The 14,726-nt window shown below is 42.0% G+C and overlaps 1 protein-coding gene across 1 annotated transcript in view; it reads right to left on the bottom strand.

The window, feature by feature from the left end:
* Positions 1-14,323, bottom strand: part of IL17RD (interleukin 17 receptor D) — a 59,791-nt gene extending 45,468 nt beyond the window's left edge. Inside the window, exon 1 of the mRNA XM_048047517.2 lies at positions 14,124-14,323. Within this exon, the coding sequence (XP_047903474.2) occupies positions 14,124-14,240 (117 nt within the window). The 5' untranslated portion in view covers positions 14,241-14,323. The remainder of the gene's footprint in view (positions 1-14,123) is intronic.
* Positions 14,324-14,726: the final 403 nt, after the last annotated feature.

Below are 14,726 nucleotides of genomic sequence, written 5' to 3'. Positions count from 1 at the left end.
CAATCTGAAGAAATCCATTAAGCTGGAAAAATGCAATCAACGATTATGTTGTAATCTAAACATAGGAGCTGACAGTCTTTAAAATAACACAACAAAAACTAAACAAAAAAAACAAACAAGAAGGATCAGAGACTCTGAAGCAGTTTGGCTACAGTACAGTTACTTGTCAAACTGCTATTTATTTGGCATGTGCAGATATTTACCTGAAAATACATTACTACTATTCCTTCTGCCTTGAAAAGATTACAGGCTTGATACTGAAATACCAAAAATAGGAGATATTAATAGTGCAAGTAGTATGTTCACACAAAACACTATTAACATAAAGAATTATTTGAAAAAGATGACACTGTTCTTAACTAAAATACTTCTATTACATTGATATTCACAGTGATTTTTTTCTGAAATCAGAGACTTTTACCCTAGACCATGAGATTGAAGCGATTTGAAATGGAAATATTTCCTGTCCACTCACTGCCAGTTTCAGTTCCCGGAGTGATATACCAGATGACATCCAGTACAATAAATTCTTTTATTAACCATAAATTTGAGACTGCTTTAGGGATTTGAAGTGTTTGGTTTCATGCTGAAAAAATGTAATGTTATCCACAGACCATCAGCATGTGCAACAAAAACAGAGCCACAGGTTATGTGACTTTGATCAAATTATGAAAAAAAGTCTCTTGAATTTAAAAATACTTGAAAAAGCTTTACAATATTTTCAACTATTATTTTTTTTTTCAAGAGACACACACACACAAACTGATCTTTTTTCTGCAGGAAGCAATCACTTCTAACAAATAAAAGTCTCTACACTGAAAAAAAAAAAAACCACCTAGAAGTTGCCAGAACTGCAAAGCCTGATTTAAGAGCTTAAACATTTAAATATACAGATTAAAAAGTTAAATTGAACCTATACTACTCTAAAACATCTGCTTGGCTTCCTCTTATCAAAATTACATTGAATATATAAATACCTAATCCTAAATCATTGAATGGAAAGATAAAACAATACAGAATACAAAACCAGTTCAGTTTCAACCTTCAACACTATTAAAATAAGATTAGATTACTGTAGTAAATAAAGAAGCAGATCCAAAGAGCAGTAAGTTTCCCTTCCGATATAAATGATAACTTACAACAGGAAAACTACTTGGATGTGATTGTAAAATATAAACAAGAAAACAATAATTTTCTCTGTTGCAACAAAACCTAACCACTTTGGGCAGGGAACGAATCACATCTTTAACTACTAATCAACTTTCCACATACAAGCCTGCAAATAAACTAATGGAGTTTGCATGTCATTAACTTCTGCAGTTTGAATTGAAAATACCAAACAATAACTAAAACATATATATCAAACACAATGCGGCTACAGAGAACAATAGCCAACCATATCCATCACTGTTGTTAGATGATACCAGGCTTTGTTCAAGCTTTTTTTTTTGGCTTCGGTTCCTGCACTTACTGCCAGAACGTAATAAAAAAGAAAGTTCTGTCTACGCAGCTCATTCTTTAGTGAGCTGAATGTCCCATTTCCAAACCTCTGCATGACATTTCACGGCTAGTGGTCTTTACTGAAAAAGAACCCCAAAAGTGAACGGCATGATTAGTGAACTACTTTTACAAATGCAACTATATGGAGAAACCTAAGCTATCCCAACCTGCATTATTCTTAACTTATGAATAAAAGATAAAGGTTTTGTTTCCATTGAAGTTCAGAAGAATTACGGAATAACAACTTTTCACCTGTTATGGGTCAGGCTGAGTTAGGTGTTTGTTTTAGCGTTTTTTTTTTTTTTTTTTTGGTTCTTATTTTAACTTTTTTGTGGTTAACCTATTACTCCTGCCAGTAAAGTAAAGTAAAGTAAAAGTAAAAGTAAAGATAATGACTAAACTCCACCAATATAATTTGCTGAAAACAATGTAAACAATAAAGCAAAGCTGTAACTATTTTGGAACAGATGTTACCGATATTCTTTGAAAAGTATCTTAGCAAAATCTTTCTGTTGTTAACAGACAAAGCAAGATGTTAGATACTGCTTTATAAATTAAAGCAGCCGGCTATGCATTTGGCCCGTCTTTTGGGGTTGTTAATACATGATCTGGGAAGTGGCATCAGGAGGCCTAATAAAATTTTGATGCTGTTAAAAAAATCAAAGCTCATTTGAATGGGGAATGATCCTCAACTGTATTCTGTAACTCCACAAATCTGTTCACAGGTTCTGTACCAATAGCAGCTGCTGTCTTCAGAGCAAGATGTACGGTTCTTTCCGTAATTTTAGTATTAATCTGCCCAATTCATAACCCATAGTGTATAGAGTGTATAGTGAAGTCAGGTTACAAATGAATATGCTACTCTTCATTTCCTCTCAGGAAGGGTTGTACTGGGCACTCGAGGAACTGCTGTATTCCACCACAGGAGCTGGCTGCACTTCAACAGAGCCTGAAGTGACTTCTGAAACACTAACATCTTCTTGCTTCTGAGAAATTCACCATTAAAAAAAAAAAAATCACATGAAAAATACTTTCAAAATCTTCTCTAATTTAGACTTCATATATTGAGTATATATGAAACTTCTAACCTCAAACTCTTTCAATGGGCTACTTTTTAAAAATGGTATCTAAATTCACAGACCTAAGGGGTGGGAATTTTAGAAGTATCCGAACAGTTGCGAGGAGCACCAACCTCAACACCAGATTAGCTCAGGGAGGTCCTGGCTCCTCTGCACAGTCCCTGCTGTAGTTCAGCACCTCTGAGCATACGCTCTGCACAGCTGCCTGGGGATCTCACTTCACCCAGGGGACTGAAGTAACCCAAATAGTGACAAGAAAAGAAAAGGACAAAGAAGCAGGGATACTTTCAACCCAAATGGTCTGAACCGAGTGATTTACAACGCAGCTCACAAACAGGTGCTTGAGCCCACGTGGGGAGGGAAGGGCAAACACCAAAGCAGGAGGAAGCAGATGGGAGCGAAAATTTCTGCCCAGCTTCACTGTGAGTCAATATAACGTGTAACTATACCCCGAGCCACAAAAGAGAACAAATCCTATTGAAAGTTAATAGGAGTTAGGGCACTCCATTCTTTTTCAAAATCCCACGCCAAGCTTCTAAGGATCTGCACATGCTTACAGGGTTAACCTGAAATCACCCATTTATACCCCATATCTTTAAGACTTGGAGGGGAAGTCCAGCTCAAGATTGAAAACTTTACTAAAAAGCTCTGTGATTCAGCCAGGCCTCCTGCCCCCACCATATTTAAGGCTTATCCAGACAGAGCAATCTTTATGCTCAGGGCAAACTGCACAATTTGCTGGTTCCAACTTCCATCCTTGTTTTATTTCTACTGTTTCTAATTAGAGACAAGCCCAGACACAGATAACATCAATCCCCGTAGAAATCTGAGGAACATGAAGCAGTGCACGCAGGCCTTACAAGGGCTTTGAGACAAGACGCAGGACAGCACCTGAGCAGCAGGGGAAGGAGCTGACCTTTGTTGTCCGGGTAGCTGCACCTAAAGCTCCTCTGGCTTTTAAAAGAAAATCTCCCCCTCCAGGCCTATTGGATAAACTAAGACGTAAATTTCCAGTGCAGTAACCACTCTATGAGAGCACACGGTACAGGGTGTACGGTACGGGGTGTTCCAGGACACAGCTGCACAACACAGGGATGGAAGGCAGCATTGAGAAACCCCGAGCGGCAGAAATCACCCCGTCAGCAGCATGATGCCACCAGCGCTGCCCTCCTGCCCCTGCTACCCAACTCAGGTGCCTTGGCATGGTGCCACTGCTACAGCGCACCCCATGCCAAGGAGATGTGCCTGAAAACTCTCCACGTGGGAAGACCCGGTGGAAGTGAACAGCACCCTAACTCACGTCCTGCTTTAGGAAGAGCCCCGTGTACGCAGAAGCATCCCGGTAAGAGGCTTGTTTTGGGAGTGCACTGAGCGCCCAGCCTCTGCACCAAAGCCACCTACAACTGTTTACGGAGCATGAAGCCACTCAAGGTACAAAAGAAAAACACCCACCAAAATGAAGTCAAAGTTTAGCCCCCAGTTTTAACAAAAGCAAAACAAACAGAACAGAAATAAACACACACAAAGCCACCGGACTTCCATCTTTAAAAGAAAAGCTGAACAGAGTGCTGTTTTCACAGGTAAATGACAAATAAGTTCAGGCCTGCATATAGTTTGTTTAAATCATTGTAGAAAATAAAAATATAATAGGATATAATAGACATGTGACTATTAAAACTCTCTAAAGCTGTATTTTTTATGCTTTCTGAATGCAGGCCAGTCACACCTGGAATACACATGTTTAACTGAACAGCTGATAGCTTCTAGTTTTAACCATTTAGAAGATTTACTGTTTGGACCGAAACGTTCTCTGATTATGCATTCCTACTAGCTCAACTAAATTTGCGCATAAATCTAATCTGCCAAACTAAAAAGTCATTTTTTAACCTGTAAAATTAAAATTAGAGAAAAAGGACTTCTACGAGTCAGATTACTCCTTGGAACTTTAAGTGCAAACTGATGAAACCAAACTTCACTATGGATATCATCTACAAAAAAAAGAAACTCCTAATTTAATGTATCCCAAAGTTTTACCCCCTGGGTTGTTTTTATCTTAGAATTCTACACATTTAAAGAAAAATATTAGAAATATACGTAAGTATTGTCTACATTATAAGTATAAAACTCAAAAGAAGTTTATTTTATAAAGGCAGGGTGCAGTTTTCAGTGAAAATGAGTTTGCAGTTCCCATGTCTTGGTTAAGTCTAAAATCCTTCATTTGAAAATACAAAGCAAAATCAATTAGAAAACACAGTTTGAGTGAAAACTATTCTTGCAAAGAGTTCTTAGAAGGGATCGCCTTGAATGCGTTTGATGCTGGGGAGACGCCATAACTTTTCTTCACACAAAAGCAGTCATCAGCAGAGCACAACCAGATGTTAAGTTTTCTTCTCTTAGTTTCTGTAAACCTCTGTGACCTCCCTCAAATTAAAAAAGGGAATAGAATTTTTAAAGCCACAGGAGCTATCATTAGTGAAGCATTCTAAGGATTTCCATTAATTCATAGCCAGCCAACCAGGAATTTTCCCACAGCCGTATACAAAAAAAGTCAGAGAAGTCACTGATTGCATGGTTGGATTTGAATGTAGTCAGAAGTAAGATCAGAAATATCTAGTTCCTCCCACTGATATAAGAGTGAAGAACACAGGGAAGGTCAGAAATTAAAATCCAAGTTTGCCCACCAACCACGAGGAAAATCTGGCATTGCCATATTAGAGTGAGTGTAAAAATGGGTATCACACTATTTTGTGGGGAAAAAGAATCACACGTAGATAGACAGAAATTAATTATTTAGAAACCTTAAAAGAGAACGTGCAGTCCCAAGTAGAACTGCATGCTTATCTCCTCCACATAGCAGACTCAAGACTTAGTTTGATGTTGTCCAGTTGTTAACGTAATTCTCACAGTTCGTGGCAATTTATGACTTCATACACAGATTTAGTTGGAGCCCTTTGAACTCTGCATGCTCCTCATTTGTCCCTTACAGTTTCTGTCAATCACAGACAGAAGCTTGTTCTTTCAATGTTAGGCCATCATAATACAAACAAAGGTTACAAAAAACAGAACACATTTCAACAGCACTTCCTCTGAAGATGTTACAATGGCCTCTGCGACACTCTGTGCCCTGTACAAGATTTGTTAAGGAAAAGGCAGGGGCCAGGTGTGGACTCAGACTGCTGGCTTGCTGAGGTCATGCTGCCAGCCAGAAGGTGCATCTATCACCGCAGAGGTCATCATTTCCCGGCCACCTCTACACTGTCTGAGCACCAAGTGGTTCAACTTGGATTCAGATCAGTCATGGACACGCACAACTCTAGTTCTGTTGGAGTAACCAGAGCACACATTTCTAAGTTTAAACTTTCAGGCCTGCAGAAGGAGATAATGATATTTGATCTAGCATGAAATCTCCTCACACAAAGCTACCCCTCATGTTTTTCTGAACATGTTAAAAGAAGCAGAACGAGTGATGTGCCCTAAAACTAGATTTAATGTCTTGCTGAATAACAGCCCAAGACCAGAGCCACAAGAAGAAGAAAAATAAAGGATGCTCATGTACCTACAGCTTTACATTTCAGAAACACAAAAAAGATCATAACACATATTTAACAGATTGCTATGACATATATTCCATATAGTCAGTATCTACTTACATACTACTGACGCATTTTGACACTTTATTGAAAGCTTTGCTCACTTGTCTTGCAGACAGCATCAACGTGTTTTTCATGCAGCAGGTAAGAACTCATTTTTCATCCTGTGCACCTAGAAATTCATGGCCCTCTCCCAAGATGTCCTGGTGGCTACACACAGTCAAAGTTTCCTGCCAGTGAAATGAACGAGCATAAAGCATCTAGAAGAAAAGAATCCCTGCCCTGTTCTGCATTGTGCACAACTGCAGGTTGATGCTTAAACTTGTTGTAGTCCTTATTTCACCTCCGCACAAGCCTTTCAGAAGCTTTTTCTAGCCACAATTCCAGTCTTAATTATTCACAGCATGCTGTGAAAAGGATTTCATACTTAACTTTTTTAAACCTGGTTATTAAAGATTAAGGAGCACATCTAGTGTTGCTGCTGGTAACTCAGGTTGAAGAAGGAACAGAAAAGTTTATGTGCTGGATGTCTCTGGCAGGAGCAGACAACTACTTTTCTGAGACAACAGAGGGCATCCATCCACCTTGATGTTCACCTTCAAAAAGGGCAGGGGGGAGGGTGTGGTTGTTTTGTTTTATTTTTTCCTGGTTTTAGAGAAATCTCTGAAGTGTATTCTTAGAGTATCTACTTGATCTGATCTGTCCATGTTTTAGAACTTATTCCAGAATTACCAGCTGTGTCTCATCTTGTTCTGTTTCTACCCTGACAGTCTCTTCTGGTGCTCTTTCCAGCTCTGCCACCTCCAACTCTGCGCTGTTTGGAAGTCTGAAGACTGCACTTGGCCAGGGATGAAGACTTAGTCAAGCTCTGCATAAGCATGTGACAGTTACTGCTGGACTGCCAGCTGCTGTCACTTGTCTTGTCATAAACACCTCACATTTAATGATCCTCCTTCTAGATGGAGGAGTTTATGATTCACTTCCAAAAATTGCACCTGTTTTGTATAAACCAGTACAAGGATTTGATAAAGGGCAGTAACTATGGAATATCCTCACCAACCCACCGAGATCACCAATACTTTTTTTTTTTTTTAATAGATCCAGGAATTGTCTTAGTTCTTGAATGCACAATTTATTAAGCAATATAGGTTCAAGCATGTAAAAATACACACTTATAACTTGGCTGGCAGACTTTGGTTAATCAAATCCATAATATATACTGTTTTTGTTAAACAGATATTGCAGTAAAACTACAGAAATGAGTCTATCCGTTACTGGCATAAGACAGTACTCTCCTAATTTAAGCATATATTTGATTGATGTCTCTCGGGGAAAAACTTGTAGAAGCTTTGGGGGTCAACATGAGTTGACTCCTCCTGAGGAGAGCTGGAAAAGACAAATAGCTAGACAAGACAGAAGTTGTACAATGCCTCATGTGTAAGAGAATAAAATCTTTTTTTTTTTTTTTTTAAGTTTGCACTTAAGTTCTGGTCCTTAAAAAGGGTCTCAAATTATCCTAACCTAAAATAAAGCACATAATATGCACTGACCTAGCCATAGTTCCTTCTATCAGATAAACTGTAGCTTGTACTTCTTCCATAAAATATTTCATGATTAATACAGGGAGAAGGATATAACCTCCATGAATTTGATATAATTTTATGTGCAAAGCATTTATGGATAACGTTCACTTTCATACATAAAAGCAACACATGGTATAGAAACAGCAGCATAAACTTAAAGTTTCAGAAAAAAGTACAAATACATTCATTATGTTAGTAGCAATATAACATATCAATAGGTTTTAAAAACCAAGAATATATAATTATTATAAATTAAAAATGGTATTCAAGCTTAATGGTTCTCTAGTAATGCTTTACATTCCTGTTATCTTGCTGGCTTCCAAACAACATACTAAATTTATGGGTAAAATTTAGCCTTAGAGCAGAATTAAGCAGGCAAGTTCACATCAAAGCTCTGTTTCATCATCTTTAGACAGATCTGTTGGAAAAGACAGCCGGTCCTTATTAAACAACCTTTAAATGTTGCAGTTTTAATTAACATCCATCTTACATTAACGTTAACAAATAATTAACTAAAGAAAAGCTAGTATTGTATAATCACAACTGCTTAACATCTTTTCAGCAGCGGACTAGGAAGTATTAATCTATTAAAGAACTTGTTCTTAAATAACTGCCTCAAGATTTTAAATTAACAAGTCTGCTATGGTAGTTACTGCGCTTCTACTTACTCAAAGCAGACTGGGGGGTGAGGGAGTAAGGCAAGGAGTGGAGTCTGACATCTAAACTAAAGGACGTGGTCTCAAGAGGAAATGAATCAAATCTGTAACAGTCCTAAGAGACTTCAACTACAGAAATCTTGTTGGGTCAACAGCTTATTAATTGGCATCATACTCTCATTTCCCAACAGCAACACACAAGGAAACATATGTTTTTGTTGTTAATGCTGAGGGTTAATGTCAGTGACATAAGCATGCTTAAGTTTCCATAATTTTGTTCTCTAGGCTGTGTGTTTGCTCAATCTGGAAACACAGAATTTAAACTCTTTAGCCTCTTAAGTTCCCCAATAAACATTTATCTGCTTATTTTAATAATAATGTACTTGGGTTACTTTGTGCATTTCTAAATTAACTTAAATAGGCAAGACATTAACATTTTCTGACACTAGAATAAAAATGGCTAACTGTAAAAATCTTATAACATTACCTGATTAATGACATTCAAAAAAAAAAAAGTTTGACGCCAAGTTTTAAGCTAAACAAAAGTAATACAGATGCTTACTTGCATGACCAACCATGCTTGCAAAGCTTTGCACTCAACATGTTGAGTTATATCTAATGAGAGAAATGCACTAAGCTTGAAGTGACACATCTAATGAACTCTAAAATGCCATTGCACCATTCTATATGCCAGCGGAGAGGAAAAAAAAAATCAGAAAAATGATTTTAGAACACTTTAAGGAGGTAAAAGAGGGTGGATGGGGGGAGAAGGTGCTTTTGGTTTCTTTCGTCTGTTTCTCGCTTCTCTAGCTTGTTAATAATAGTAAGATTTATTGCCTATCTCCCTATGCTGAGTCCGTTTTGCGTGTCACGATAATTACGGCGCGATCTCCTCGTCCTTATCTCGACCCTTGAGCCCTTTTCATTGTATTTTCTCCCCATACCTCTTTGAGGAGGGGGAATGTGAGCGCGGTTGTGGTGGAGCTCGGCCGCCCACCCGAGTAAAACCACCACAGTCCTTTTCATATTGATGCCGGCCTTAGCACAGACGCCCGCTTGGCATAGCAGGCATCTGCGCTAAGGCCAGCATCAATATGAGGTGCCAAGGTCAGTGAAGGAGGAGGGGAAGAGGTGCTCCAGGCACCGGAGCAGAAGTCCCCTGCGGCCTGTGGTGAGGACCATGGTGAAGCAGGCTGTCCCCCTGCAGCCCATGGAGGAGACCACGGTGGAGCAGGTAGACCTCCACCAATGGAGGCTGTGGCCTGTGGAAGACCCCTGCCAGAGCAGATTCCAGGCCAGACCTGTAGCCTGTGGAGAGGAGACCACGCAGGAGCAGGTGACCTGGCAGGAGCTGCTGCCCGTGGGGGATCCAGGTTGGAGCATTTTGCTCCTGAGGGATGGACCCTGTGGCACGGACCCATATCTGGAGCAGTTCTTGAAGAGCTGCTGCCTGTGGGCAGCCCACGCCAGATCAGTTCACCAAGGACTGCATTCCCTGGGAGGGACCCCACAGCACAGGGGATGAGAGTGACCGAGAAGGAGCGGCGGAGAAGAAGTGCTATAGACTGACCATAATCCCCATTCCCCTGTTCTCCTGCGCCGCTTGGGGGAGGAGGTGGAAGAGGGAGGATGGGGGGGGAAGGTGCTTTTGGTATCTTTCATTTGTTTCTCGCTTCTCTAGCTTGTTAGTAATACACAACAAATCTTACTATGTCCCTATGCTGAGTCAGGAGCCAACGTCTCTCTGTGTTGCCCAGGCTATGTTGCAGTTGCTATTCACAGGCACAACCCCGCTACTGACCGGCACGGGAGTTTTGACCTGCTCCGTTTTTGACCTGGGCCAGTTCACCCCCCCTTAGGCAACCTAGTGAGCCCCGTGGAGCAGTCCTTGGTGAACTGGTCCGGTGTGGGCTGCCCACAGGCAGCAGCTCTTCAAGAACTGCTCCAGATATGGGTCCGTACCACAGGGTCCATCCCTCAGGAGCAAACTGCTCCAACCTGGAACCCCACGGGCAGCAGCTTCTGCCAGGTCACCCGCTCCTGCGTGGTCTCCTCTCCACGGGCTGCAGGTCCGGCCCAGGATCTGCTCCGGCAGGGGTCTTCCACAGGCCGCAGCCTCCATTGGTGGAGGTCCACCTGCTCCACCGTGGTCTCCTCCACGGGCTGCAGCATGGAACCCTGCTCCACCGCGGTACTCCATGGGCTGCAGGGGGACAGCCTGCTTCACCATGGTCCTCACCACAGGCCGCAGGGGACTTCTGCTCTGGCGCCTGGAGCACCTCTCCCCCTCCTTCTTCACTGACCTTGGCATCTGCAAGGCTGTTCCTCTGCTACCAAAACCAAAACCTTGCCATGTAAACCCACTACAAGAATACAGAACGGCATCTGGTCTGCAGCGCTTTCCGCCAACTCAGGAATTGTCTGTAAGTTAAAGAATCCCCTGATGGCAACCTTTAACACCTTCTCCACTACACTCCATCTCAGGTCTGTCCTCTGTCCAACACCCTTTGGAATTTTTAAATACCCTGAAAGAGAAAAATCTGATTCTTTAACTGCTGGAAAATAATAAGAAATAAAGGGAGGAAATTAAACTCTTAAGTTATTTCTTATTATTTTACAAGGCATTCTTCCTCCCAAATAAAGTTCCCAATGCATATATTTAGCTGGGAAAATTGTTTGGGCATGACTTAGGTCTGTGCTCAGAAAAACCCTAGCTGTAGAGAAGAACGATTGTGTGCTGGGCATAAGCCTAAAGAAGCAGAGGGGCAGATAGAGCTCTTGGTAGTGGAATGATAGAAAACAGGCATCTTCAGAGTCCCTGCTATGAAACAGGAGGATATAGAAAGCTCCTTACATAAGGAACATAGATGATGACACAGGAAGAGTTTGACGGGAGAATGCAGGGAAACAGAGCCCCCAGTGTGACTGATAAACTTTACTTAGCAGAGTAAAGAAAGTTACAACTCTCTGCTAACCAGAGGTGGGTGGAAAAAGAGGTTTGCTAAAATGCTGTGTTTATTTTCTCATCATACAGCCTCATTAATTTTAAGCTTTATACTGAACACGGTTCAGTGCCAGGATCTTCAGAGGAATTAAACATATGAAAAAAAGTTACTCATGTGTGTACTGCCATTAGAATCTACAAAACAACTTGAGAGTAAAGTTGCTCGTGCGTTTAACACTGAATAAATGAATGTGAAATATATTCAAATCAACATCAGAGACCAATTCTGACTTCCCTCACATCTTGTTTATAGAATGAAAAAAAAATTCAGAGCATACTTCTCCAGAATAGCTCCCCATGTGGACATACTTTTTCTAGATTAAAAGAGGCCCTCCCCTGGTTTATTTTTTCCTGGATAAAGGTATGCATATGATGTGGTAAGACCATCCATACAGAATGCTACTTTGCAATACTATTCTGCTTTAAGCAAATGTTCCACCTTAATCTGAAATAATGTTAAGTGTAGGAATATACTAAAGTTGCTGTTAAACATCAATGAAAGAAATCCTACACTTAGCGAAGTCAACCCACGTTCTAAAATCCTGGATCCATTGAAATCCCTTCTAATTGTTAGTAGCGTTCTTGAAATTACTCATTCTAATATTATCTGAATTACTGCTGCAGACACATGTTGAGCTTGCAAGACCCGTACCAAAGTATTGCTAGAGGAAAACAATAAATACAGGTATGTGTTTTGCAATGTAAGTTATAAAAATATTAAATGCTTTTAGTTTTGAGAACATTAACCATTAAGAATAATTTCAGGAGCGATGAATCAAAATATCAAATACTTCCTCCTTGCAATCTTATAATCATAGCCCAAGCTATGATTATAAGCTATTATTATTAGATTGCGAGATCTCATCAAGTCAAGCTTTTACTGCCACACCATATTGAGGAAAATTAAAACTATATTTTGCAGTGAGAAGAAAATGAGAATTACTTGTGTAAATGCACTGTGATGGAACTAAATGCAGATTTTCAAAAAAACAATACTCAAACAATAAAACAGATTGAGCAGGGGTGAGAAGTACATTGCATAGCCACAGCTTTAGCACAGGAAACATGGGAAACCATCCAACGCGTGTATCTAAGTACAGATACAGTCAGCTATCCAATTTTATTTTTTGTTAAAGAACTACTAAAAGTCAACCAATTTTTTTCTAGATAATGTATGCCACTGAGAATTACCTCAATACAATTGCTTCATTTAATACCTGCCAGACATTTTCATGGCGTGTATTTCTCCATATAAAATGTTAAGATTTATTCATGTCCTTAACACACGTTAATTAGACACTACTTACAAATAACCTGCAATAAGAATCTCTGTTTCAATAGGATACAATTACTTCAGGGCTTGTGTCTTTTGAATCAGTCAGTGTCCCCGCAGTGTTTAGAGTGGCAGAGGGGAAGTGGCCTGTGGTTAAACAGAGGAAATACCAAGGAATTTTAATAGAGCAAATAGTCTCTTTATTTCCTACAGGGTACTACTTCAAAGGCAGCCCTGGTCCAGAGCAGACAATGTGTTAGACGGGCCATCAGTCACTTACTAGCATGTCAAGTCTACTCACAACTTACATGCAGATAAATAACAAGATAAATACCACCAAAATGACACAATGGGTACCATCCTGCAGTCAGTACTCTAATAAATGCTGCCCTGGTAGGCAATCATAAGCAAAATTGGTATTACAAAAATCGAGACTGTGAAACTCTATGTAACCGATCAGACAAGATATCTGACCAGTTGTCTGGGCAAGTCTGAGCTTCCTAGTTCAGATATATGTAACAGAAAAATATAGCAAAAAACGCAACAGAAACAGAAGCCATTACAAATATTTTATAAGTTAAAGTGTTACATTTGTTGTGAGCAAGCAAGACAAAGCTTTTTCATGGTAATTAAAAAATAAAGAAAGTTTCTACTAATCTAAAAGATTTATATTTGAGAGGATTCTGGTGCATTCAGACACACACAACGACAGTAATCATGTAAGCAAAAATAAACCCAGCGCGTTTCTACAAGTGTCAAAGTGAAGTACAGGAGTGCTGTGACTTCACAGGTAGCAAGAGCTCACACAACAGCTCAATGCGAAGCGGGACAGAAAGGTACAGAGCGTGCCCTGCGCCCCAGTAGCGCATCCTGCCTGCCCCTGGGGATCGCACAAGGAGCGCCCCGAGCCCAAATGTTTTATTCGGGATCTTCAGTTAAAAAGAGCCGGTAGAGGAGTCTAGCCTTCAACAGGTCCACCTGGCACAAAGGTTTAAGCCTGAAGCTTTATCAGAAGTCTGTTGTTCCCCGCTTTTTACACGTTCTTCCAACCCTCTCTCCTCCCTCCGCTGCCCCCTGCGGACCCCCGGACTGCGTCGCGGTCCCGATCGCGCAGGATGTGACCCGAAGCCAGGGAAACCACGGCTGACACCCCAACAAAACGGCAAAGCGCCAAAGCCGCTGGCGTCCCCGCATCGCCGCGCTCCGACCGCGTTTGCACCCGCACAGAACCGAACAGCACACCTCACTCGAACACGGCAAAGAGAAAGGAAACGCAGCCCAGAGCCTGACAGCAGGGCACGGCAGCACCGGGAACAAAAGGCGAAGCCCGCAGCCCACCCTTCACCCCCTTCCCCTCATCGCTCCCCACACGCCCGCTCCCGGCCCCACAGAGCCCGGGGACCCCCGGAGACCCTCCCGTGCCCCCGGCCCCACTCACCCGCCCTCCGCATGCGGCTCCCGCCGAGCCCTTCCTGCCGCCGGGCCCCGGGGCAGCCCCCGCCAGGCCGGCGATGAGCGCCGTGAGGAGGGCGCCGAGCCGCGGCCCGGGGGCCATGCTGCCTGCCGCCACCGCGCGAACACCGCAGGGGGCGGCCGCGGGCGCGCGCGATGTGGGCCCGGCCCTGCCCGGCCCTACCCGGGGGGCTCCTCCTCGCCGGGGCCGGCCCGGCCCTGCCCGCGGCCAAGGAGGCTGCTCCCGCCCCGCCCCGTCGTGAGGGAGCCAGAGGCAGCTCGCAGCTGCCTTTCCCCCCCCCCCCCCCCCGAAAGAAAGAGTCACTGACGGGATGTTCTTCGTGAAGGCACAGCGGGATGAACTTGGCTGGGTTAGGGCCACAGACAGGAAAAACTGTTGGGGACCTGTAACAGGGAAGGAGTAACGCGTGAAATATAAAGCAGACACACTAGGGGTATCGACGGTGATAAAACTTCAGTTGTGGAATACACAATAAAAAGTGGATGTATTCCAGCTTTTCCAATTTGAATCCCCATTGTTAATTTTGTCATTGCACACTTTGACCCAAACACTTTCCTTTACAAGAAA

The sequence above is a fragment of the Anser cygnoides genome, chromosome 10 (assembly GCF_040182565.1).
Source record: "Anser cygnoides isolate HZ-2024a breed goose chromosome 10, Taihu_goose_T2T_genome, whole genome shotgun sequence".
Taxonomy (NCBI): Eukaryota; Metazoa; Chordata; class Aves; order Anseriformes; family Anatidae; genus Anser; species Anser cygnoides.
The sequence above is the reverse complement of the archived record's forward strand: the minus strand, read 5'-3'. Positions and strand labels throughout refer to the sequence as shown.